The sequence below is a fragment of the Phycodurus eques genome, chromosome 8 (genome assembly GCF_024500275.1).
Source record: "Phycodurus eques isolate BA_2022a chromosome 8, UOR_Pequ_1.1, whole genome shotgun sequence".
NCBI classification, from domain to species: domain Eukaryota; kingdom Metazoa; phylum Chordata; class Actinopteri; order Syngnathiformes; family Syngnathidae; genus Phycodurus; species Phycodurus eques.
In genome coordinates this window covers 30,618,951-30,644,532 of record NC_084532.1, presented here as the reverse complement: position 1 = coordinate 30,644,532, position 25,582 = coordinate 30,618,951, and the positions used below count along the sequence as shown (strand labels likewise).

Genomic DNA, 25,582 nt, shown 5'->3' with positions numbered 1-25,582 from the left:
AAATAAAAACATAAAAACAGTCACTGAGCGATAAAAGGTTGCCAGTAATGTGGTAATGCCGGTACAATTATTATGGAATTTTTTTGGGACAATTGTGCAAAAGGATGCAGTCGTCTAGAAATTAGAGCAGTTTTAAATGACGAATAGAAACGATAGTCCCGCGCAATGACCGTTGTCCAAAGGGTGCCGAGACTTCAAGGAGCGTATGCGGTTTCAAGTGACGAGTGGCACGGTCATCTGGGACAATGTCGATTGTGCGAATGTTGCAGATACTCCTCGGTCAGTGCGCAAATGGAGCAGATGCTACTCGGGCGCATGAGCGGCCAGTATCGGTCAACGACGGATATGCAAATAGCGCAGCGTGGCGACACTACGACAGCGAGTGCACGAGTCGTGTATCGTCTATCAAACTCAAGACAAAACAATTGGCAGCATGTTGCAATGGAATTGTAGGTTCGCTGTTTAAGAAGTCGATGGCAAGAGGGAAGAAGCTGCCGGAATGTCCGCTCGTTCTCGTTTGCATTGATCGGTGGCGCCTACCTGAGGGAAGGAGCCGGAAGAGCCGGTGACCGGGGCGCGGAGGGTCCGGGAGGATTTTGCACGCTCTTGTCTTAGTTGTGGCAGCGTGCGAGTCCTCGAGGGCGGGTACGGGGGTACCGACAATCTTTTCAGCAGTTTTGATTGTGCGTCGCAGTCGGAGTTTGTCCTTTTTTGTAGCAGCGCCGAACCAGACTGACGGTGATGGAAGAACACAGGGCCTCAGCGGCTCCGGCGGCAGGCCGTGCTTCCTCAGAAGCCGCAGGAAGTGCATCCTCCGCTGGGCCTTTTTGAGGACGGAGTCGATGTCGGTCGCCCACTTCGGGTCCCGAGAGATTGCAATTCCCAGGAACGGTTGACACGAGGCGGCCGGACAACGTGAGGGGCAGCCGTGGCGAAGGACGCCTCCCGAAGTCCACGATCACCTCTACAGTCTCGAGCGCGTTCGGCTCCGGGTCGCGTCGGCCGCACCGCGGCTCCGGCCGCTCCGCTTCCTGTCGATACGGAGACTCGTCGCCGTCCTTGATGAGGCCGATGACGGCGGTGTCATCTGCAAACTTCAGGAGTTTGACAGCCGTCGTGTAGAGAGAGAAGAGAAAGTGTCCCTTTCAAATCTGCAGTAGAAGGTGTTCAAGTTGTCGGCTAGTCTACTATTGTTCTCAGCTCGGGGGGGATCGTCACTTGTAGTTGGGCAGCGATTGTAATGCATGCCAGTTGTTAGCGCTGAACTGTTTTTCTGCATAGATCCTCTTTGCAACGTTCATTTCTTTAGTCAGCAGGTTTCTAGCGCGATTAAACAGGGCCACGTCCCCGCTCTGATATGCGTCCTCCTTAGTTTGCCGAAGTTGCTTAAGTGTGGCAGTGAACCACGGCTTGTTGTTATTGAATGTGCGAAATGACTTTGTCGGTACACACACACCTCTTCCCAGAAACGGAGCTAGGATGTGACCGTGTCCGTATATTCATCCAGGCTGCCAACTGAATTTTCCAAGATACTGCAGCAGCTTTGAAGTTCTACCTTTGCTTCATTGGTCCCCTTTCTCACTGTTTTGCTCGTCACATAGCAGTTCAGTGGACCCCCGCTTATTCGCAGTTCGGGATTCGCGGATTCACCAATTCGCAGATTTTTTTTTTCTAACTTATTCTCAGAACCCTTAGGTTATTTGCGGTATTTTTTTAAACATTCTGAAAAAAAATGCCCCTATACCTATGTATAATGTGTACCGTTGACTTTTGACATTTTGGGGGGGGGGGGGGGGGGGGGCGGGAATGCGCATTATGCATGGGAAATTACGGTAAGTGCAAAAAGGCTAATGTGCCAATATACAGTATGTTGTGACTGAGCAAGTTTGTATGTGCCAGCTCTTACTTCCTCTCACCTTGCTTCTAGGAGCTTACATCCGAGGCCGTTTCACGCAGCGAGACGTGGAGCGCCGCTCGCTGGTCTTCGTGGTACCCGCCGACGCGGACGTGACGGAAGACAACTTCCTGTTCCGCCTCAGCGACCCGGCGGGGAACGCCGCCGTGCCGCAAACGTACCGTACTGTGCCTTTGTGTGTCCGGTCGCTCTGCTGCACTGCAAAAACTCAAATGTCTTACCAAGAATATGTCTTATTTCTCCACAAAACTAATTAAAATAAGAATGATCACTTAAAAAGTAGCTTGTTTATAGACCTTTTTTTTTTTTCCAAGAAAAATGGGGGAAAAAAATTGCCAGTGGAGAAAACTTTACTCCAAAATAAGTAGACAAATTTCTAAAGACGATTTACTTGTTTAGGTTTAGGTATCTTATTTGAAGTGTAATCCGATACGTTTTGAGACTTTCGACTATCAATAAGACAAATATTCTTGGTAAGAGTTTTGAGTTTGGCAGTGCAGCTGCTCCAGTGATGTCCTTTGTGTCGCCCGATGATTCCCACACTAACATGTCACACGACTCATACAAGTCAGCCAATCAGAGGAGGGCTTCCCAGCGTAGCAGAGGAAACGAAAGGCTCGAAGAGATACGCAGTGGAACCTCGATCAAACGGACCCCAATGTAACGGATAAAACGGACCGTCGAGACTGAACAATGTGTCGACGTACAGTTTGCGTTTGTCACTTCAACGGTCGTTGACAAAGTCTGTTAGTTCCAGAATTGGGACATGCTGTTTTTGGTGCAGTAACATTCTTCTCCTGTCAGGCCGTTGTTCACTTTGGCAACGGATTTGGAACTAGGGAGCACACAAATTCCTCACGGCTCATGAAAGCGACTCGCCGACGATGAGTCCTGCACGTCAACGATGCCGCCGAGGCCAAGCACGCTGGCGTGCTAAGTTTGGATCAAATGTGAAACTTTCAAACATTTTCAAGCTTTTCTTGAATATTTATTTACAATACAGTAACTTTGTACTGTACTGGGCGTTTTAGGCCACCCCCCAAAAAAACTGCAAAACAATCATTTTGTACTGTGCAGTAATATGGGTGCGTATGGCCTCAACAATGGAAAAAAGTGCTTCAGTGTAGCGGACGACGGGTTATATCGGACGACCCCCCCCGCCCCTATTTGTCCGTTCTAGCAAGGTTCCGCTGTATTAAGAAACATTCAAGTTGTACTGTTGCACTCTAATATCGAGGTGCCTTTTGACCCGATTTTCCAGAAGCAATATCACACAAAAACCTTCCATTTGTTTTCCTGCACACACACAAAAAAAAAACCTCCATTTCTCCAGAATCTTTCGATTTTCAAAATTCCTGCCGTGTTCAAGGGGCCCATCCAACCACACTCAGCGTTTTGGCAAAATTACAAGTTAGTTTAGCCACTAGCATAGCAACTAGCACGCTCCAGCATCATGTGACTGGCGTGTCCGCCGCAGGCTGGATCTGTCCTGGTCCCGGATCGAGCTGTCGGCCAGCTGCTTCCGGACCTGCGAGACGGCGGGAACGCTTCAGATCCAGATCCGACGGCGCGGGACGAGCGCCGACCCGGCGTACGTGGCCATCCGGGTACGAGCGGGGCCACGGACAAAAAAAAATAAAAAACAAAAACAAAAAAGAACTAAGTGGTCCAAAGTAGCAGTTACAGTGCAGCGTCTTCTGTCAGGTCCAGGACGGGACCGCCAAAGTGGGTCGGGACTTCACGCACAGCACAGCCGCGCTGATCCAGTTTGATCCAGGTGAGAGCAGAACGCGTGACGGTTGGACGCAACTTGTTAGCGTCCCGTGACATCAAGACGACCAATTTATTCTGAAATGTGAGATTTGAAAGGGTTTGCGACGAGCTATCATTCTGATTCGCTATGTTTCAACTTAAAAACAAAATAAAATAAAATAAAATAAATGTCCGACCAACTGGTTCAGCAAGTGCTCACTCATTACAAGTGAAAAATGTTTTGAGATTTCTATATAAGACAAAAAGTCAGCGACTCCAGTCCCCATCTGTGGTGCGCCGTTAGTGAGCCGGCGGTGACGTACGTGTGCTCGCTCTCAGGCGTGGATAGGAAAACGTGGAGCATTTACCCGGAGGCCGACGGCCTGGAGGAGAACGACGAGAACTTGACGGTCACGCTGAAGGACCCGAAGAACGCCGTCCTGGGCCGGACGACCTTCGCCAGGGTGGAGATCGTCGACCCCAGAGGAGGTGACGTCCGCCGCGGCGTACACGTCCTCGACACGTTCCTCTTCCTGTCAACATGTTCCTATTGGTATCCGTCGGGGACATATTTGCCCTCAACGTGGAAAGCGACATGTTCCTATTCCTGTCTGTCAGGAACATATTTGTCCTCAGCCTAAGCATCAACATGTTCCTATTCCTTTCCATCAGGAACATGTTTATCTTCAGCATGAGCGGCAACATGTGCCTGTCCATCTTACATCCAGGACAAACACGTTTCAGGAACATGACCGCATTGACAGAAACGGGAACATGTGCATGTGCATGTTAAGGACAAACATGTTCCTGAAGGACAGAAAAAGGATCGTGTTGGCATTCCCGTTGAGGACCAACATGTTTCAACAGGAATAGGAACACGTTTGTCCTTGGCGTGAACATCAGTTTCCTGTTCCTGTCCATCCTGAAAAAACATGAATGAATGAATGAATGCCAACATGCTCCCGTCTGTTAGGAACACATTTGTCCTGAAGCTAAACATCAACATGAAAATATATTCCTGATGCACAGGAACATGTCGACAGGAACATTTTGATGTTCACGTTAAGGATAGACATGTTCCCGATGGACAGGAACAGGAACATTCACGTTGAGGACAAACATGTTCTGTCAGGAAGCATGTTCCTGTTCCTGTCCATCAGGAACATGTTTGTCCTCAGCGTCAACGTCAAAATGTTCCTGTTCCTGTCGGGAAATGTTTGTCCTCACATGATTAACATGTTCCTGTTTGTGTCCATTGGGAACATGTTGTGGAGAAAACATGTTTTCCCTGAGGATAAACATTGTGTTATTGTTCCTGTTCCTCCCCATCAGGACGCTGTGACATGAGCGTGGCGAAGGCTGACGTGGCCCCGCCCCTTCCTCCCGTTACCCCGCCCACTCTGGCCGAGGATGACGCCATCCTGGATGTGGAGGCGGAGCTGATGTGGGAGAGCACCGCCCCTCCCCGCGGCGACGTCCCGAACCGCAGACACTTCGCTGACGACGACGGCCGAGGAAAGCCGCGGGACCAGGCGCAACCCGGACACGCACAGGAGGAAGTGGCCGGGGATGCTGGGAACGCTGGACTCGAGGTAAGCAGAGCTGCGTTGGGAATCACCTCCTATTTGGGAATGAGTGAACGATTCCTATCGCTGCCGCTGTCAATCTAACGTTTTCCTGTGCTCAGGCGCTGTCAGCGGGAGCAAAGCCGGACCAGAAAGTCTGGAGGGTAAGGCACGACGCAGACTCCAAAAGATGCTGAACCAGAACAATCAACAACCAGAACCAGATTCAAAACTTTAAAAAAAAAAAATAAGAACCAGAATCAAACCAAGAATCATAACCAAAACAAACAAACACAGAATACAACCAGAATCAAAATAGGGCAAGATTCTGAATCAAGACAAGAATCTGATACACAAACTGAATCGAAAACATGAATCAGAAGAGAACCAGGACAAGATCAAAATCAAAACGAGATAAGGAACAGAATAAGCAGAATCCGATTCAAAACCTGAACAAAAATCCGAACCAGGCTCAAAGCAACAATCGGAACCAGAAGAAAAACCAGAATAGCACAACAATCACAAAACCAGAATCAAAACATGCACAAGAAACAGAATCAAACAAAGAATCAGGCCGAGGCTAACAACCAGAGCAAGAATCAAAATCAAACCGAGATTTGGAACAGAACATGAACAACCACAGATCTAGATTCAGAAGCAAAAATCTGAACCGGAGCAAGAACCGAGACAAGAACTAGAATTAGAAAAAGTATCCCGACCAGATTTTCTTTTTCTTTCTTTTCATTTTGATGATTATAACTAATGAGAATCCCAAATTCACTATCTCAGAAAATTAGAATATTACTTCAGAAAAAAACAATTCTAGAAATGTCGTCCAACTGAAAAGTCCGAACATGAAAAGTAGGAGCGTGTACGGCACTCGATACTTAGTTGGGGCTCCTTTTTTCCCGAACGACTGCAGCAATGACCAGCACCTTTGTCCTCCGTCAGTTCCACAGTCTGACATCCCTGCGGCCGGAGGAGAAGGCGGCACCGCCGGCAGGTGGCGCCGCGCAGGAGAGCGGCCCGGGAAACGGCCCTCAGACGGATCGCGCGACAAGTGGGAAGGAGGAGGCGGAGCTACGCCACCGCAAAGTACTTTCAAAATGGCCGCTTGTTAGCCTTTCGCTTGCTAACGAGTGCGTGTCGTTAGGAAGAAAATAGAAAAAATATTTTTTTCAGGAAAGAGACGACTTTTTCTCGAGAAAATATATGCGAGCGTAGAAAAAGATGCAACTTTTTATCATGTACGTGTACCACTTTAGATCTTAAAAAAATATACCATTTATTTCCTCAAAACCTTTTCTGAAGTATACAGCTTTTCTCAAATGTAAAAAGAAAATCTTAAAAATGTTTCTTTCTACAACATTTTTTTTTTCTGTCGGGAAAACATACTTTAAAAAAAAAACAAAACATTTTTTTCCTCAAAATACAGAATATATTTTGGGGAAAATGTCTTCTTTCTAGAAAACAGATCAACTTTTTTTTTAAGCAATTTTTCTCGAAGGTTTTTTTTTTCCAGAAAATCCAGAGACCTTGTTTCCCAAAAATATCAATCTTGACATTTTCTTGCCTTTTTTTTCTCCCCTAGATAATACTAGTACTACAAGTTTTTCCAGCCGATATATTACTTTTTTTGTCGAGACTATACATCTTTTTAGGAATTATTTTCTGACTTTTTTTGCAGAAGTCGTGGAAGAGGGATGTTTTTTCCACAGAATACGCAAGAAATAAAGAGACGACGGTTCGTGGGAAACGCACGACCTTTTGTGTAGAAATCGCGCAGCTTTTGTCCTCATCTTTGGCCCGCTAACGAGCACGTTTGTGTTTGTCTTCAGACGGGGAGATCGCCGAGCAGCCGGTGTGACGAGGGCTGGACTCACCACCGGGGGCGCTGTTACCTGCCCGGCTCGTCCGTCAGCAGCCGGGCTAGCGCCGAGCGCTCCTGCTCCTTCCTGTACGCTAAGTCCGCGAGCTAAGCTCAGTTACGGAGCGCGTGAACGTTGTCGTCACGCGACTGAACGATTGACAGACCGTGCGAACGATCGACAGGTCCGACAGCGGTTTGCCGAGCGTCCGCTCCGGACGGCAGCTCGTGTGGCTCTGGAGATTTGGCGGGAAGAAGCCATTTTGGATCGCTCGGTCCCAGCTCGTCGAAACGCTTACAAAAGGTCGCACATCTACGCACGCACAAACGCACGTTCTGGCACACATACCAAACAGACGTACACGCTCGCACAAAGACACAAACACGCCCACGCCTGAGGGAAGGAGCCGGACGAGCCGGTGACCGGGATGCGGGCAGGTCGCAAGTCATAAAGCTGCCAAGTCGAGTCAAGTCATTTGACTCGAGTCCCCCATCTCTGTATATTCATGGCGGACACGAGACTTAACAGTTGCATACACAGTAGATCCTTATTTGTTTGATAAAGATCATTTACGCAACTTGAAAACTGTACCATTGTGGACAAAGGAGTCAACCGAGTTAAGTACCACGTTTCCCGTTATGTAGTCTTTTGGCGGTGTCATCTTCTACTCGGAAGATCCCGAAGACTGTCCGTAGGCTTTGCCCAACACGGAGTGACGTTTCCAAGTGAAAAACACACACAGACAGACACAAACAGCACCGAGCGCGCCGTCAAGACGGCCCGAATGTCACGGCGGCGGCCTGCCGCAAATATACCTGTACGCATTGAAACACGCACACACCGAGACACAAACCCGCGTGAGCGGATTCCCCCGAGCTGACGTGAACGCGCGTGTTCATGTGTGTTTGCGTGTGTGGCGCTCAGGCCTCGGCGGCGTTCCGTCCGGCGCGGTGGCGTCGTCGTCGTCGTGTTTGCTGGCGGAGAACTCGTCACGATGGACGTCGGGCAGCTGCGACGTCGACGCGGAGCGCGCCGTCATCTGCGAGGCGCCGCCTCGCCCTCGCTAAACGCGCTGAAGCTTGCGAGCCGGCGACGTCGTGATGATGAAGAGGATGACCTCGCTTACTTTCCTTTTTATTTCCTGTCGCTACTGTTGTTGTTGCTGAAACCGTGTCCATTTCCCCATTGTGGGACTAATAAAGGGAATCCAATCGAATGCTGATGACATCTGAATGATCGATGGATATTTGGTCGCCCTGCGCGGCGAGCCTGTGGGGCCGTTTGACGCTGCGCATATTAATGCCGTATATTGTACTCCGTCACATTTATCGAAGCTTCAAAAGTTTTCGAAGGCGAGGAAGTCAAGGCGAAAACGCGGAGGACCCGGGACCGGGGAGGCAGGGCTGCAGGAGTCTCCGAAAAGATTTCATTCCAAATCGAAGGGAAACAAAGGTCACGGAAAAAGAAACTTAAACAAAAGTCCCACAACAGAAAACCAAAGTAACAAAGAAACACGTGAACACACCACAAATGGAAACAAAACCTGACTGACAAACAAAACTCCTGATTCTCATTTGCTCTGAGATGCGCTGCGAGCTGCCAGGTCTTCTGTCGTCCAATCACCATCATCAAACACAGCTGGACTCCAACGAAGGCGGAGAACCATCTCAAGGAGGATCAGAAGAAATGGAAATGCCACCCGAGTTCAACATAGGAGTGGGTCGGAATACTTGTGTGATATTTCAGTTTTAACGTTTTAATAAATCTGCAAAAGATTTCAACAATTGTGTTTTCTTTCTGTCAATATGGGTACATTCATGAGGACAAAAAATGAACAAATGATTTTAGCAAACGGCTGCACTATGACCAAAGAGGGAAAAATCGAAGGGGGTCTGAATATCTTCCGTGCCCACTGTAAGCCTCGACCCCCTGCGCTTGAACGTATCGGACATTTTGGCCACAAGCTTCGCCTTTTCATCGACAGGTGAACTTAATAGAGTTGAACATTGTTGTAAAACCATAAAGCTGCTGTAGGAGCAATCTGTATTGTTCACAACAGGAACGCATCTTGCAAAACGAGCCGAAACTCCACCTGAGCACTTGGAAAACAAATCGAAAACAGTACAAACAACAAGAAGTATCATGGAAAACGGATGCATTGTTCACCTTTTTTTTTGTGTACAGCGTTCTGTGAACATCACCAAACAAGCAAAGAAGCCATTCTCTCTCGTCTCAATCGTCTTCGCCCGCCGCATCGGCTCATCGTCGAACCGAAGACAAGAACGCGGCCCGTATTTCGTCTGAAATTGGGAATTGTTCCGTCCTACGCCTCCTCTACCCGCTGCCGCGTCGACTCTGCTTCTGGTTCTACCCAAAGTGAAACGTCAACACGCAGGCGTCCCTGAACTGGCTCAGATCGGTTCCTTCGCGCCGTTAGCCACGAACGGGATCGGTTTTGAGTTGCTGTGTTCGTATTGAGGCGGCCGAGTGTCACTTTGGCTAAGTGGGCTTACCGTGACGCATCCGAGCGCAAAATGAAAATAGGTTTGCAAGTTGTGTCGAAGTCGGCCAAAAGCGCTTAAGGTTCCACCCAAAGAGTGACCGATTCTTTGAGCGGCTTCGGGGCACTGCGGCATTCGGTTGTGTTGGAAGTGTGCGTCTATTCCTCCCCCCTTATTGAACAACTCTCGCCACGATTTCCCGCTGCGTGTTCGTTGCTTTTCCAATGAATGAACTCACGATCATTGTCCGCAACCCAATACGATTCCACACAGGCGCGGAGCTCCGGGGCCGTTCCCCCCCCCCCGTCCGAAGGTCCCGTCGCTAGTAGACGGGGAAAGGGGGCCTCTCGCTCGCTGCCCTTCCATTCATAGTTCACGCTGAGACGCTTGTCGATGTCGCCGGCGTGTCGACGCCCCATCTGGTTCCTGCTGATAGGGACCACCCAAGGGCGGGTGAGGCAAGTTCTTGTTCGCTGGCGTGCCGAGAACCTGACTTGTTTTTCGGTCGGTCAGCTATCACTTCTCGCCTCATCTCCGACCATCCTGCGCTTCCGCCCTTCTGTGATCGATAGATAAAAATACACGTGCCGGCACATTGGCAAAATGTCTATTCTATATACTTCCCCTTCTTGCGCACAATGTTAGCTGTTATGGTTTTTGGATGAACTGGAATGTTATAGAATGATTTCGCCCAATCCCAGCAAGTCACACAGCAGGCTTTCGTGTTTTGCTGCGTCTGCAGATTTCACGGCGTTGCTCGTTTTCATCAGCAAGCCGCCAAATCAAATCACCCTCGTCAATTGGTGTCCAGGAGTGCGCGTGACACGGCTACACACAAATACGCACCGCACCGAAAACCTAGCTGAACATTATCGCCAGCTCATGCCCCTAACACTGCAGCTTTGCTTACCGTGCAGTTTTCACACGGTAGCGCTTCGGCCAAAGGGTTCTTTCTCCCCGGAACTTGGCGCAGCCCAGCTGATCGCATCATTGGCCGAGAAAGTCAGCGTGGGGGCGGGATTGTGTAAACTGGCCCAATTGTGATGTCACAGCGAGGCGGAAGTGCTGACTCGGTTGTTTGATTGAACGCTTGACGAGTGGCCTGCCACTCCAGACACGCAAAGTGCGTTTTCCATCACAGATCCCTTTCGAGGCTGGACCTCATCCAAGTGGCAAAACTGTTCAAGCATTTATCCTTCAACTCTTACGCTCTTGAACGGCACTAGTAAGACAATTTTGAACACTACTCGAACGACCGTTTTACACTAACCTAAATGCTCGTTCTGCTAGTGCGCTGAATTGTGGACAAAGGGCGTACCGGTGCAACGGACCTTCAGCAGGATAGCTCAGATATGGAATAATTGCGCAAACGGCTTTCCGTACCGACGTCATTCTCGCTGCAGTCGTGCGCGCTAGCTAGCGTCGCTACAACGGCAGATCACAAACGTTCGGAGAGCCCGTGGGACGTGAACGCGTTCAGTTTTCATACTGAACGTCGTAGGCTAGCGGCCCGTTGACGGCGAATCCCAGATAGAAGGAAATCTTCTCGGTGCTGCAGCCGCTGCGAATCCCGCTGCGGCGAGCCGGATGCACGGGAATCTTCAGTCTGCCGTAGTTGGCGAAGACTTCGCCTTGCTCGATGGTGCCGGCGACTCGCAGCAGGCGGCCGCTGATGTCCTTATCCTTGAAGATGTCGCCGTTCCACCACAGCTGTGCCAGTATGTCGCGTGGCATCTTGCGAAGGAAGTTCCTATCCAGGCTGGGTTTGGACACCAGTCTCTTGAGTCCGTCTTCATTTCCCAAATAGAGGTGCGCGATGGTGCTTCTCTTGTAGAACAACTTGGACAGATGCTTTCGGGACGAAGCGCGAATGGCGTTGAGGTATGTTCGGATTTCAGAGTTTTCCTCGGACGGCGTGGGCCAGAAGAAGAGGAGAGCCAGGTAGTACGGGTCCGGGACGGTGTAATTGTACCCGACGACCTGCAGGGCCTCCAGCAGAAGATCGCGCAGCTGCTTGTAGCTCTTCAGCAGCTTGGACTTTGGCTGCAAAAGGTAAAGGACCACGTTTGCCAAAATGTAATTGAGCTTCACTTGAATGTTCTGCTTCTGCTTGACCATCTGTTGTAAGAAGGCGTAAGATTTCACGATCTTTTCCATCTCCTCGGCGGACCGGTCCAAGTGTTGCAGAACTCCAGAGAAGGTGTCCGCTTGGTGCTTCTCCAGATAGATGCGGTGTTCCTCCAGGACCAAGTTTAATTTCAATTTGGGGTTGTCTTCTTTGACTTTTCTCAGCTCCTCCGGTGCCGTGCAAAAGAGATCCACATACTTCTTAAAGTGGTCGCACACGGTTCTGTGGTTGACCGTGTCAAACTCAAAGTTGCCTTTGGTGTAGGTGAAGTAGCAGTTGAGGAAGTCAAACTTCTTCTTGACTTCAGGCTTCAGGTCGAGTAGGAAGGGCTCGTGGTCCTTGATGATTTCGGCATATTTGTTGTTGACCTCACTGTTGTCTTTGTGAACGCTGTCTATGGGAATGGAACCGTTGAGGAAGCTCAGGAAGTACTTTTTCGTCATGGGGTCGGGTTCCTGGAAGAACGGAAGCTTAGCCAGGAACTCAAAGACGATGAAAGACATCTCCAGCACTCCCACGTGGCCGTAAATGTTGTAACCCTTCCGCGGGAAGTCGGCCGACTTGTCGTCCGGATTCTCCGCTTGCGAATTTTCTTCGTTGTCCGACTGCTCTTGGGCCCTTTGGAACGCTCGGATCCCGTTCATTGCCAAGCGGATGTTGGTGTCCAGGTCGTCCGGATTGTGCGCCCATTCTTGTTTTTCTTTGTCCATGTTGGCCCGCAAGTTACTTTTGTACACTTGCGCAATGGTGTCGATGGTGTACGGGTTTTGCGCAATATTCTTGGCCTTCTCGGCCCACCTGAGCGCCTCGGCAAAGTCTCGCTCGTTGATGTACAGATAGCGTGCCAGGGCCTGAGGGACGGAGGCTCTGTCTCGAAACCTGGAAGAGGCTTTGACAAAAATGTCCTGCACCGTTTGGCCGCCCTGCTGCTGGTGGATCTTGTCTATGAGGGGAGAGAAGAGTTCCCGCTCGTCGCCGTCTTTCTTGCGTTGTCTTCGGATCAACATGCGCTCGATGGACTGCATGAGTCTGTCCTTGACCACACCGTCGCTGAAGAACAGATCGTAGTGGAGCATATGTAAGGTGATGTCGCTGACCTTCAAGGAGTATCTCCTCTCCAAGACCTCCAGACAGGCGGCTGCGATGGTATGATGGAGGAGCCGCAGCCTTTTGTAGCCACCGCACTCTTCCACTCTGTCCACGATGAGGACGTTGGAGAACAACTTCATCCTGTCCAGCACGCAGTACACTGGGTCACGCGTCATTTTCACCCCCAAGAAATCTTCACACAGCGACAGCGCCATCCCCGATTCCGCCACGTAGTTGTTGAGAAGTGCCAGAAAAGAGAAGAGCTTGCCGTCGTCCGTGCTGGCGTCGAAGCTATTCAGCGTGTTGTGAGCCACGTCGTCGATGTACTTCTGGTCAAAGTTGCTCTTCATGATCATGAAGGTGTAAAAGTTTTCCGGCTTCTCGTGAGTCTCCTGGAGTTCTTCCAGCTTCTTTTCGAATTCGCCCTGCTCGTGCGGCGTCAGCGAGGCGGTGATGTACTGACACTGCATGTAGTTCGAATGCTTGTACAGCTTCTTTGGGCTGTGCGAGCGAACGCAGTTGAGGACGGTGACTTTGCAGTTTGGCCCATCATCTACGTTGGTGCCTTCCAAGTCCTCCACCGCCTTGCGGATGCAGTTGACCAGGTCGTAGGGGTTATCCAGCTCCTTCACGTCGTCCACCAGCAGCAAGACCGGACATTGCCTTCTGCTTTCCAGCTTCATGAGGTGAATGATCTGGTCGGCGATTTCCTCTTTGGGCAGTTTGGTGTCTTTCAGCAAGGCGCATCGAAATTCGCTGCGAAGGTCCCACATGACGTGCATGGCCAAGGTGGTCGCGCCGCAGCCCGGATGGTGGTACAAGTGGAGTTGGACGCAAGCGTCTCTCTGCTCGGAGCGAATCATTTGCATCACATTGCTGTACTTGTCTCTCTTGACAAACGTCTTCTTGCTGTCTTTGTCGCAGAAGTAAAAGTTCCACCACTTGACTTTGCCTCCTCGGTAGAACTCCTCCTCCTGACGCCTCCGGAAGTCGACGAACTCTGGACTCTTTTCGTCTTCGTAAACGTTTTCACACTGATTCAGGCACAAAATGTCCAAGGCCGTCATGAGGTCTTTGTCCTTTTGCTTCAGGACAACGACGCTGGAGTCGGACGACGGCACCAGCATCGCGGGCGACTGGCTGAACGGTCTCAGCGCCGCAACGGTCCCGTTCACCTGGGACAAGGTCAGCTCGTAGATGGACAACGGGTCGATGTCAAAGTCAGACTTGTCGGCGATGAGCTCCTTCCACTTGGAGTATACGCCGGTGGATTCGCAGATGGTGACGATGCTCTGCTCCTCGATGTACTTCAGGAAGGAGCGGTAGGTCTCAAAAATGGGGTCGGTGTCCACATACACGGACGACAGCAGCAGGAAAATTACGAGGCCTTGTCCATTACGAACAAAGTCACAGCCGCAGATCAGCCCCACCATATGTTCCACATCTTTGCAATACTTCTTCCACCAGGTCCTGTAGTCCAGCTCCTTGTTGTCGCCGTTCTGGATGTCGTTTCTGCCGTTGCAGAAGACCCAGCTGGTCTGATCGTAGAGGTTCAGGCTGCTGACCAAGGAGTCCAAGTGGCCCTTGTACTGCGACGGCGAGTGCAGGTTGGCCACGCGGGTCTCCTTGTAGGCCCGACACAGTCCCTGAGGGCCGTTGGAATTTGGGTCGAAGTCCAACACGCAGAAGAGTTCCAGTTTGCTGAGAAACTGGAGGTGCTGGACTTGTTCTGGGCTGCTCTTGTTCACCACCACAACAAAACGGTCGCCGCTGTCTAGCGAGTTCCCGCCGCACGTCAGCAGGTTCTTGAGTTTTTCCCCTTGGTTCAGCTCTCTCGTTAGCTCCGCCTCCTCGGAGCAGCTCATCATCTGACCTGCGTCAACTGGAGACAACAACATGCAAACGTCAACAACTCCGTCTTGATTCGAGTCCATGTGTTCATTTCTATTCGGCCACCCGCAAACGTTGGATGGACTCAACTGACTCTTCTTGGTTGTGGAAGAGTTTCACCTTTAACCCCAAAAAAGAAACAAAATAATTATTTTAAAAAATGTATAAATATTGTTATATACTTTTGAGAAGTCAGATTTTTTGGTAGAAAGTCATATACTGTATTTCTGTCTTATATTTCAGAATGTTCTACATTTTCTACTTGAAAATGTATGAAAAATTTACTTTTGACAAAATAAATAGTGTAAATTTATATTTCTGAAAGTTGTATTTGATTTTTTTTATCTTGAAAAAGTTGTATAATTCTGACAAACTTCATATTTTTGAAGAAGTGATATTGAAAAAAGTACAACCCCAATTCCAATGAAGTTGGGACGTTGTGTTCAACATAAATCAAAACAGAATACAATAATTTGAAAATCACGATCGACCTCTATTTCATTGAATACACAACAAAGACAAGATATTTCATGTTCAAACTGATCAACTTGATTGTTTTTAGCAAACAATCATGAACTTGGAATTTGATGGCTGCAACACGTTCCCAAAAAGCTGGGACAGGGTCGTGTTTACCGCTGTGTTACAAAACCTTTTCTTTGAACAACATTCAATCAACGTTTGGGAACTGAGGACATGAGATTGTTGAAGCTTTGGAGGCGGAATTCTTTCCCCTTCTCGCTCGACGTACAGCTTCAGCCGTTCAACAGTCCGGGGTCTCCGTTGTCGTATTTTACGCTTCGTAATGCCCCACGCATTTTCAACGGGAGACGGGTCTGGACTGCGGGCGGCCCAGTCTAGTACCCGCACTCTTTTACGACGAAGCCACGCTGTTGTAACACGTGCACAATGCGGTTTGACATTGTCTTGCTGAAATAAGCATGAAAAAGACGTCACTTGGATGGCAGCATGTGTTTCTCCAAAACCTGTATGTTACCTTTCAGCATGAATGGTGCCTTGACAGATGTGTAAGTTCCCCATGCCATTGGCACTAACGCAGTCCCATACCATCACAGATGCCGGCTTTTGAACTTTGCGTCCATAACAGTTTGGAATGTTCTTTCTCAATTTGAAATGTGGACTCGTCGGACCACAGAACACTTTTCCACTTTGCGTCAGTCCATCTTAGATGAGCTCGGGCCCAGAGAAGCCGGCGGCGTTTCTGGGTGTTGTTGATAAATGGCTTTTGCTTCGCATAGTAGAGTTTCAAGTTGCACTTACGGACGGAGCGCCGAACTGTATTGACTGACATTGGTTTTCTCAAGTGTTCCCGAGCCCACGCGGCGATATCCTTTACACATCGATGTCGGTTTTTGATGCAGCGCCGCCTGAGGGATCGAAGGTCACGGGCATGCAATGTTGGTTTTCGGCCTTGCAGTGATTTCTCCAGATTCTCTGAACCTTTTGATGATATTCTGGACCGTAGATGACGAAATCCCTCAATTCCTCGCAGTTGTACGTTGAGGAACATTGTCCTTAAACCGTTGGACTATTTTCTCAGGCACTTGTTCACCTCGCCCCACCTTTGCTTGTGAACGACTGAGCATTTCGGGGAAGCCATCGCGGCCCCCACCTGTTCCCAATGAGCCTGTTCACCCGCGGGACGTTCCAAACACGTGTCGGATGAGCATTCCTCCACTTTCTCACTCTTTTTGGGAACGTGTTCCAGCCATCAAATTCTAAGTTCATGATTATTTGCTCAAAACAATCAAATTAATCAGTTTGAACATGAAATATTTTGTCTTTGTAGTGTATTCAATGAAATATAGGTCGAGCATGATTTACAAATCATTGTATTCTCTCTTTATTTATGTTTAACACAACGTCCCAACTTCATTGGAATTGGGGTTGTAGTACCGGTATTTATTTTACCCCCCCCACACACGCACAAAAAAAGCATATTTTTTAAAATCATATTGTCGAGAACATTGTATGTTTCCCCCAACAAAAACAGATTTTTGAGGAGCGGTATATCCCCCCCCCCCCCCCCCCCCCCCCTCCCCAAAGAAAGCATATTTCATAGAAAGTTGTATATTTTGAAAAATAAAGTTGGATTTGGTCCCAAACGTTCAACTGTTGCGGATTCTAGTTAATGAGTTAGTTAGTTAGTTGGCTTTGCATTGTAAGACCCGCTTCAGGCAACGGGATTCTTCGCGGTTCAAGGTTTGCACATTGTTGTTGTCGCCATCAGTTGAAGCAGCTCAGCTGACGATACGCTATCCTATATTGCAGAACTTTTGGATACTTCTGGAAAGTCGTATTTTCCCGACAAAAGGGGAATATTTGTGAGAAAAGGGTATACATTTGAAAGAAAATGTGTATATTTTGGAGGAAAAGGTGATAATGTATGTTTTCAAAAATTCTTGGAGATATACTTCCCAAAAAAGTCATCTTTTCAAGAATGCTGTATATTCAAAAAAATAAAGTTGTCTATTTTCGAGAAGTCATATTTTTCAGAAGAAATCGTATAGTTTGGACCTTTCATCCATCACACTTCCCACTCTCATATATTTCCCATTTTTTAAAAGCATTTTCGAGTTTAGATTGTCAAACTTGTATATTTACAATTAAGGGAGTATTTTTGGAAGTCGTACATTTTTGAAGTCATTTTTCCAAGAAAAAAATAGTATATATATATATATATATTTTTTTTTTTCAAGTCATATTTTCTCGTACAGCACCAAAAGAAAGTCGTACATTTCCGAAAAAAAAGTCTATTTCGTAGAACGTTGTATATTACCTACAAAAGTTGTCGATGTAGAGGACAGAAGTTGTGTGTGTGTTCTTAAAGGCGTACCTCAAAAAGTTCCACTTTTGCCAATGCGAGCGAGTGACTCGGCTTAAGACGAGCCCGCAAAGGCCGAGCGGAGGCAACGGCTGACCCGCTTGAACCGGAGCCCACGACGAGCTACAAACGTGTACGAAGCCATCGCGATGCGAGTCCGGTCGTCCAGTCGATCTCGCGCTAAAAGTCGAACGGACGACACGGACTCTTCTCGCTCACGGAAGACGACGACGTCCGGAAGACTTCGGCCGAAAGCCTCCGTTGGACGTTTGCGGGCGGACGACACATATTCGCGCTCCCGCTTCGCCGGCTCACCCGAGATCTTCTCCAGTCTGCCGGCGAGGTCGTTCTGGTTGATCTGGACCAGAACCTCTCTGGTGACTTCTAGCGCGCGGTCCGCGTGGTGATCGCTGAGGATCTTGGCCGTGTCGAGCGTGTCGCGACCCTCCAGCTTCCCCCAAGCCGTCGGCTGGTCTTTCCCATTCCTCTTGTCCTGTAAGACGAACTGAAACTTCTTCAAGTCCTTTTCTCCGAGCTCCTCCAGGATTTTCTGGATCGTCACTCTGCCGTGGACTGCCGGCTGCGCTTTATCCTGTCGAGACCACCGACACCAACCGCGCATGAACATCTCCGGGAGATACTTGCAAGCATTCCATACATTTAAATTTCGAATGAAGTGATCCTCGAGTGAAGCGCGCTCAAATTATTTGTCCCAATATGAACTTCAGGAGACAGGTTGTGCATTGCGGAGCTTTGCCAACAGTTCCCAGGCGTCTCAATAACATGTCCGCGGCACGCTTTTGTCACAGATCGACAAAGTAAAGACGCACGGCGGTACCGATGACTTTTTCCACTCGCTCGCTACGTTTTTTTGCTAAGAGTTTGGAGCTCTGAGTGCGCTTCGGATGCAAACAGAAGCTCCCCTCAAATATGACCCAGATTTACCACTTGAAATATCCATGTACTTTGTTTCTGGAAATGTGCGACTGACCGGATGACAGCCAGCTCTACCTCTCCACCCGACGCAGCGCCACTCTTCCTCCTTCCTGACTGCTTCTCTGAACTGAACTTGGATGCAAGTCCACGCTAGCTCAAATGGACACTTGATCATTCCTCCCCTCAGGTTAAGGGTGCAGGTGTCATGCTGGACAGCAGCCATAAACCACATCAGCCGGACTTGGGAAACGCCACCGGCCCGCGTCCGTCCTTCGCCCCCGACCTCGTCACTTCCCGCCCGGATCGTCGCAACTCTCTCCTGTTTAGTCTCCCCCGCAAGTCAGCGCGCAAACGACAGCGTGCTCGCCCGCGGGACCGCCGTCGCGCGACAACTCGTCCGACAACGCGCGCCGTCGAAACTGTTCGAAAAATCGCCACCTTCCTGGCCCGCCGGATCTTGCTGACCTCCTTCTCCTCATCTCAGATCTTCGTCCTCCATCCACCTCAGCATCTCCTCTGCCTGTCTGTCTGCCCACCAGGGGGCGTAACCTTCTGTAACCCCCCCCCCCCCCCCCCCCTCTTTTCCCTGAAATAAAGCATTTTTTTCAGAAATGTGTCTTTGGCTTTTCAGAATCATTCACTCATTCCCTCCTCACTAATCACTACAAAATGGATTTTTATAAAGCGCACTTATCGGTCAAATGTTCGACTTTCCCTCTCGACTTTTCGTTGTTTTACATCGTGTTGTCATCCGTGGAGGTTGGCGGAAAAAAAGAAGAAAAAAAAAAAGCGCCAAGCTTTTTTGTTTTTCTTTGACAAAATAAGAAGTACAAAGTAGAATAAAGAATACATTTGTTTTGGTTACTTCCCACCACTGCAGGATGGTTACCTTGACTTGCTTCCTTTTGAGCGTGCGGACATTGTTGTCCGGAATGTTCGCGAGCTTTCGCGTCCCTTTTTTCCCATCGGCGCGGTCGTGGCGAGCTTCGGCCGCATCCCGTCGGTCCGCGCCGCCGGGTTGCGCTTTGTCTTTGAGCTCGCTAACTTTTTTCAGGATGTGCACGGCCGGACCGGTCCGGATGCCGAGGTCCACGAAGTCCTTCTTGCCGAAGCAAAGCAGACAATTTCCCGAGACGTCTTCCTCCAGGAGGCGGTCTGCGTATTCCTGGTTTTTAGGGAAGTGAGGGAGCAGCCACTGGAAAACCACCTCGGGGCTCCACGTCTCCACGCCACAAAAGGGGGTCGCCGCGCCCCTCTCGCCCTTCTTCAGCCGCTCCAGGGACCTGCTGATCAAGACGGCGGGACCGTGCTTGATTCCCAGGTCCAGGATGTCTTTTTTCTCAAAGTCCAGCAGGAATTGTCCTTCCACCACCTCCCCGGCCAAGACGTCCGCCAACGTCGCGTCCAGACGGACGTCGGCCGTCAGCCAGCGGGCCACGTCCGCGGTCGTCCACTCGCAGACGTCGGCCGGCAGCTCGTGCGACGCCGGCGGCCCGACGCCGCGCGTTCGATGCATCCTGGAAAGGTTATTTTGATATTAGCATTTCACTAAATACCAAAACATACCCATTTTTTTCAGAAACATATGACTTCCCATGAATATAGTGAAAACGTACAACTGTACGTTCTCTGGATTTTGACTTTTAAGGAAAATCTACAACTTAGCTTTGGAAAATGTTTTTTTTTCTCAAAACGACCCACCTTTTTTTTTTATTTATGACTTTTCCTCCCCCAAAAATATTTAACATTTTGTTTTTTTTCTGAAGTATGCAACTTTTGCATTTATTTCTGCTTGAATTATACGCTTTTTGCAGATATGAACAACTTATTCTCAAAAATACGTTTTTTTTTTGTTTTTTAAATGGCAAGAAATACTTTTCCAAAATTATGAAACATTTGTTTTTTTCAAGCATGACCTTTTTTTCCCCCTCAAAATAAAAATACTTTTTCAGAAATGAATGACTTTTTGGAAAATCTTGATGATGATTTTCCCCCAAATCTCCAACTGTTCTCCCCCCCCAGAAGTACCTGCCTTTTCTGGAAATACTAGATTGACTTTGTTGTATCCAAATTGCTTTGTGTGTGTCCGAAGCGTCTGCCGCCCAACAAGTGTTAACTTCAATTCAAGACCGTGTCAGTGTTTGGCTATGCGACTACGTGTACTGCTCGAGACGCGCCTGTTAGCGCTGGAAGTCCGCATGAGTCCAAACTGACCCCCCTTTTTTTGGTAATCATTGAATTTGGATTGTGCTGACTGCTTAAAATCCCACGCTAAATCCCTTTAAGAACAAAGGTGATGTGCAGAGCTGTGGGAACTAGAGAGGAATAAAGTGGATGAGCCACACAATGAAGTTATGGCAAAGAGTAGTGGAGGCGAGACTCAGGACACAAGTGAGTATTTGCGAGCAACAGTATGGTTTCATGCCTACAAAGAGGACCACAGAGGATGTTGATGGAAAAGTACAGAGAAGGTCAGAAGGAGCCACATGGTGTCTTTGTAGAGACAGACTAGAGAAAGACGTCTGGAGTGGCAGAGAAGTATGTGAGAATAATACAGGACATGTACGAGGGCAGCAGAACAGCGGTGAGGTGTGCTTGTAGGCGTGACAGAAGAATTGAAGGCGGACGTGGGACTGCCTCAGGGATCGGCCCTGAGCCCCTTCCTGTTTGCAGCGGTGGTGGATAGGCCGACAGATGAGGTTAGACTGGAATCCCCGTGGACCGTGATGTTCGCAGATGACATTGTGATCTGCAGGTGGAGGAACACTTAGAAAGGTGGAGCCATGCACTGGAAAGGAGAGGAATGAAGATGAGCCCAAGTAAGACAGAATACATGTGCATGAGTGAGAGGGGTGGTGGAGGAAGAGTGAGGCGACAGGGAGAAGAGATAGCGAGGGTGGAGGACTTGAAATACTTGGGGTCAACCGTCCAGAGCAACGGTGAGTGCGGTCAGGAAGTGAAGAAACGGGTGGAGGAAGGTGTCAGGTGTGTGACGTGACAGAAGAGTCTCTGCTCGGATGAAGGGCAACGTTTTGAAGACAGTGGCGAGGCCGGCCGTGATGGACGGATGAGAGACAGTGGCGCTGAAGAGACGACAGGAAGCAGAGCTGGAGGTGGCGGAAATGAAGATGTCGAGGTTCGCTCTAGGGGTGAGCAGGTTGGAGAAAATCTGAAATGAGCTCATCAGAGGGACGGCCGAGGTTCGATGTTTTGGCGACAAAGTTAGAGAGAGCAGACTCGGACGGTTCGGACACGTCCAGAGGAGAGAGAGTGAGTACATTGGGAGAAGGCTGAAGCTGCCAGGCAAGAGAGCGAGAGGGAGAGCGAAGAGAAGGTTGACGGATGTCGTGAGGGAAGACATGATGGCAGTTGGTGTTCGAGAGGATGCAGGAGATAGGCTGACGTGGAGAAGGACGACGCGCTGCGGCGCCCCCTAAAGGGACAAGCCCAAAGGCAACGAAGAAGTGTAAAACTCTCGGCCCGTCGTGCACAACTATTCAAGTCAAATCACGTCCAGCGCATCCTGAAGGAAAATAATTTTGGCAGGCGCTCAATTTTTCTGATACAAGTCGGCACAGCCGAATGATTAGGAACCCCGAATGAATAACAACACAGTAATATGCTCGTTATTAAATAAAACCCGAGTCTGACGTGAAACGTAGTCAGCTATCAGTTAGTTGGTACGACAATAAATGCCGACGACGCGTTTCCTGCGGCCGAAGCGTTTTTGGGCAAAGAGAAGTTTTTGGGCGGTTCACCGCGCAACGTCGCGGGGACGCGCACACTCGCTCACGTTTTCCAGCTTCGTCGTGTTCTCCCTTTCTAAAACTTCGAGCCAAGAATTGACAACAACAACAACTTTTGTAACTTTCTTTCGTACCTCACGCAAGTCGGCCGCCTGCCTCTCCTGTGCTCCGATCACTTTCGTTTCCCGCTCACTTCCTGGGAAGAGGGGGCGGGGCGAGAGGGGGCCGCTGGGGGAGGGCATGACTCGGCAAAGTTGAATCAGAATCAGAATCAGAATCAGAATGCCCGAAGCCATTCCAAATGCTGCGTTGATTCTTGAATTTCATTCCCACATTGACGCAAATAAAAAGAAGATTTAGACTTTGGGGGAAAGTCCGCGACTCAACCGTCAAATGTGATCGAAGTCGTTCAAACGTTGAGCCGCCTGCATTGGACGTATATTTTCAAAAAGACTCAAAAGTCATATACTGGATATTTTTGTACAAATATTGACTCTTTCCCAACAAGTATATTTACAGGAAGACCATTTCCAGAAAAGTCGGAAACATCTTCAAAAGTCATACATTTCAGAATTTGTGTACACATTTTAGGGGGGGAAATGTGTAGATTTCCCCCAAAAATGTAGTATATTTCTGAAAAAAGGAGCATCTTTCAAATCATTTTGAAAATACTTTCGAGAAAAAATATTCCCAGAAAGTCATTTATTTGTCAAAAAAAGTTGTATTGTCTCGAAATTATATTCCAGAAAAACAGACAAATCCAATATTTTGGGGATATTATACGTTTCCCAAAATGTTACTTTGTGAGGAAAAAAGCCCATATCGCTATCTAAGTTGTATTCACCCCTCCCCCCAAAGTTGGAGGTTGTATTTTTCTGGAGAAGTTGTATATTTCTGATCAAGTCGAATATGGCCAGAAAAACACTTCCAAAGTCCATTTCCTAAAATGTATATTTTCTGGGAAAAAAAGGTTCTATACTTCAGTTGCTTATTTCCAGAAAAGTTGTACATTTCCCCCCAAAAGTTATACAGTTTGTTTTATTCCATAAGCCCCCTGAAAAAAGTTGTGTGTGTATGTATATAGCAGAGAAACATTTTCTAGGAGTCATATTTCCTAAAGAGTCATACATTTCCCCAAAACTAGCATCTCTCCTCAAAAAGGTGGCATATTTTTGAAAAAGAGACATTTGTCCAAAAGTTGCCTCATTTGGAAAAATGTTTTTCCGTGCACGGCAGCGAGCGCGCGGCACCCACCCGGCGGTCTCCCGGCGACGGATCGGCGGGCGGCGGGGGCGTCAAACGAGGAGAAAGGGCGACGACGATGAAGGGTGACAGAAAAGAGCGGAGAACGCGGAGCCGCGCTGTTAAAAGACTTTAATGGTCTGCGTGACACGTCAGCAACAAGAATAAAAGCGACGAGGTACACGGCGAAGACGAGAGCGCCGCCTAGCTGAGGATTTTGTGGTGGGGGTGCAGGGGGAGGCCGGAGGCGAAGGCTCGGAGGTCGCCGACGGCCGTGGCGGCGTCCCTCAGGGCGGCCGAGGAGACGGCCAGGAGGTTCAGCGAGCTCACTTCGCCGTAGGAGGACGAGGCGCAGGCCAGGTCGCGGTCGGGTTCCGGCGGGTCGCCTTCCTCCGTGCCGAAGCCCACCACCTGACCGAGACGTGTCGATGTCAAACACACTGCAAAAACTCAAACGCAACCAAGGCGAGATAGAAGCGCTCAAATCCAGGCAAACTCTGATGCACCCAAATGAAATTTCTTGCGCTGGAAACCAAAACACCAAAAGAGGATCAATTGGCAAAATTGTTCAAATGGCATTTATGGGTTATGACTGGGTACTAACCTCACTAACGGCGAGGCACTGCGATTGCATATATCATTTCTCGTACATAATGCGCATACTTTGTTTTGATCATATGGGTGGAAGCAAAATCATGCATCGTAAAAATGCATTATACATGGGTAGAAGGGTTTTCCAGAATTTTGAGGTTCACTTTGGGGGTGCGTATTATACACGAGAAATTACGATAATATGAATGCTTCAAAATAGAAATCTGTCACAAAATGAAAATATTACTCTAACACTAACAATGCACAGATAGTGCTGGGCAATATGGGGAACATAATCCTGACACGATATTTTTCACACATACACAAACACACACGCACGTTATATTTATATATATATATATATATATATATATATACACAACCCCAATTCCAATGAAGTTGGGACGTTGTGTTTAACAAATAAAAACAGAATACAATGATTTGCAAATCATGTACAACCTATATTTAATTGAATATACTACAAAGACAAGATTTTTAATGTTCAAACTGATTAATTTGATTGTTTTGAGCAAATAATCATGAACATAGAATTTGATGGCTGCAACACGTTCCAAAAAAGAGTGAGAAAGTGGAGGAATGCTCATCCAACACGTGTTTGGAATCTGTGATGGTATGGGGATGTGTCGGTGCCAATGGCATGGGTCACTTACACATCTGTCAAGGCACCATTCATGCTGAAATGTACATACAGGTTTTGGAGAAACATGCTGCCATCCAAGCGACGGCTTTTTCATGCTTATTTCAGCAAGACGATGCCAAACCACATTCTGCACGTGTTACAACAGCGTGGCTTCGTCGTAAAAGAGTGCGGGCACTAGACTGGCCCGCCTGCAGTCCAGACCCGTCTCCCATTGAAAATGCGTGGCGCATTACGAAGCGTAAAATACGACAACGGAGACCCCGGACTGTTGAACGACTCAAGCTGTACATCGAGCGAGAAGGGGAAAGAATTCCACCTCCAAAGCTTCAACAATGAGTGTCCTCCGTTCCCAAACGTTGATTGAATGTTGTTCAAAGAAAAGGTGACGTAACGCAGCGGTAAACACGACCCTGTCCCAGCTTTTTGGGAACGTGTTGCAGCCATCAAATTCCAAGTTCATGATTATTTGCTCAAAACAATCAAGTATCGCTATGTTTATTGTTTGAAGCAATCTTGCAAAGTCAAATGTGCCTGTTCAATTGGCAGATGTTTTTTGTTTTTCCAGGATGGATTTTCAGGTTCTTTTATTCATTTATAAAACACGCCATGGTCTTGGCCCCGCTTATCCTCTTTTATTGTCCTATCAACGCTGGCGGACCCTCAGGCCTTATAGTAAAACGCAGAGTCAGTTCTGAGACCCAGAGTGAGGCATCAATCCAAGTCTTCGGCCCTTGTCGGTGGAACAGCCTGCTCAATGGAGGAGGTCAGGGCCACAGAGAGCCTTGACACCCTTACGCTCGAACACGGTGTTCGTTACGGACAATCCGTGACGGGCACCGAAGTCCAATAACAGACC

At 48.5% G+C, this 25,582-nt stretch overlaps 3 protein-coding genes across 4 annotated transcripts in view; 1 reads left to right on the top strand and 2 right to left on the bottom strand.

Annotated features, from left to right (window-relative positions):
- The window catches only part of frem1b (Fras1 related extracellular matrix 1b), a 40,854-nt gene extending 31,940 nt beyond the window's left edge, over nt 1-8,914 (top strand). The window contains exons 28-38 of the mRNA XM_061684581.1: nt 1,928-2,072; nt 3,393-3,522; nt 3,620-3,692; nt 4,007-4,156; nt 5,000-5,259; nt 5,355-5,396; nt 6,184-6,327; nt 6,920-6,976; nt 7,071-7,189; nt 7,285-7,403; nt 8,025-8,914. Of these exons, the coding sequence (XP_061540565.1) occupies nt 1,928-2,072; nt 3,393-3,522; nt 3,620-3,692; nt 4,007-4,156; nt 5,000-5,259; nt 5,355-5,396; nt 6,184-6,327; nt 6,920-6,976; nt 7,071-7,189; nt 7,285-7,403; nt 8,025-8,167 (1,382 nt within the window). The 3' untranslated portion in view covers nt 8,168-8,914. The remainder of the gene's footprint in view (nt 1-1,927; nt 2,073-3,392; nt 3,523-3,619; nt 3,693-4,006; nt 4,157-4,999; nt 5,260-5,354; nt 5,397-6,183; nt 6,328-6,919; nt 6,977-7,070; nt 7,190-7,284; nt 7,404-8,024) is intronic.
- LOC133406731 (sterile alpha motif domain-containing protein 9-like) lies at nt 8,831-22,770 on the bottom strand. Its single transcript, XM_061684582.1, has 4 exons — nt 22,367-22,770; nt 19,376-20,003; nt 17,866-18,142; nt 8,831-14,700 (listed from the first exon to the last, which is right to left on the bottom strand). The coding sequence occupies exons 2-4, from the start codon at nt 20,000-20,002 to the stop codon at nt 11,078-11,080; spliced, it is 4,527 nt and encodes a 1,508-aa protein (XP_061540566.1). The 5' UTR covers nt 20,003; nt 22,367-22,770; the 3' UTR covers nt 8,831-11,077.
- A 133-nt stretch (nt 22,771-22,903) lies between these two features.
- LOC133406689 (nardilysin-like) overlaps nt 22,904-25,582 on the bottom strand; it is a 30,290-nt gene continuing 27,611 nt past the window's right edge. For both annotated transcript variants that reach the window (XM_061684485.1, XM_061684484.1), the window contains one exon: nt 22,904-23,885. In XM_061684485.1, coding sequence (XP_061540469.1) covers nt 23,679-23,885 — 207 coding nt within the window. In that variant the 3' untranslated portion in view covers nt 22,904-23,678. The remainder of the gene's footprint in view (nt 23,886-25,582) is intronic.

Bases quoted from the DNA above. Each gene is read 5' to 3' on its own strand.
- LOC133406731 (XM_061684582.1), bottom strand. From the start codon at position 20,002: ATGCATCGAACGCGCGGCGTCGGGCCGCCGGCGTCGCACGAGCTGCCG. The intron at 18,143-19,375 runs GTAACCATCCTG...TGGTCTCGACAG, and splicing joins TCAAAAGGAAGCAAGTCAAG to GATAAAGCGCAGCCGGCAGT. The intron at 14,701-17,865 runs GTGAGCCGGCGA...TGTTGTCTCCAG, and splicing joins CAGACTGGAGAAGATCTCGG to TTGACGCAGGTCAGATGATG.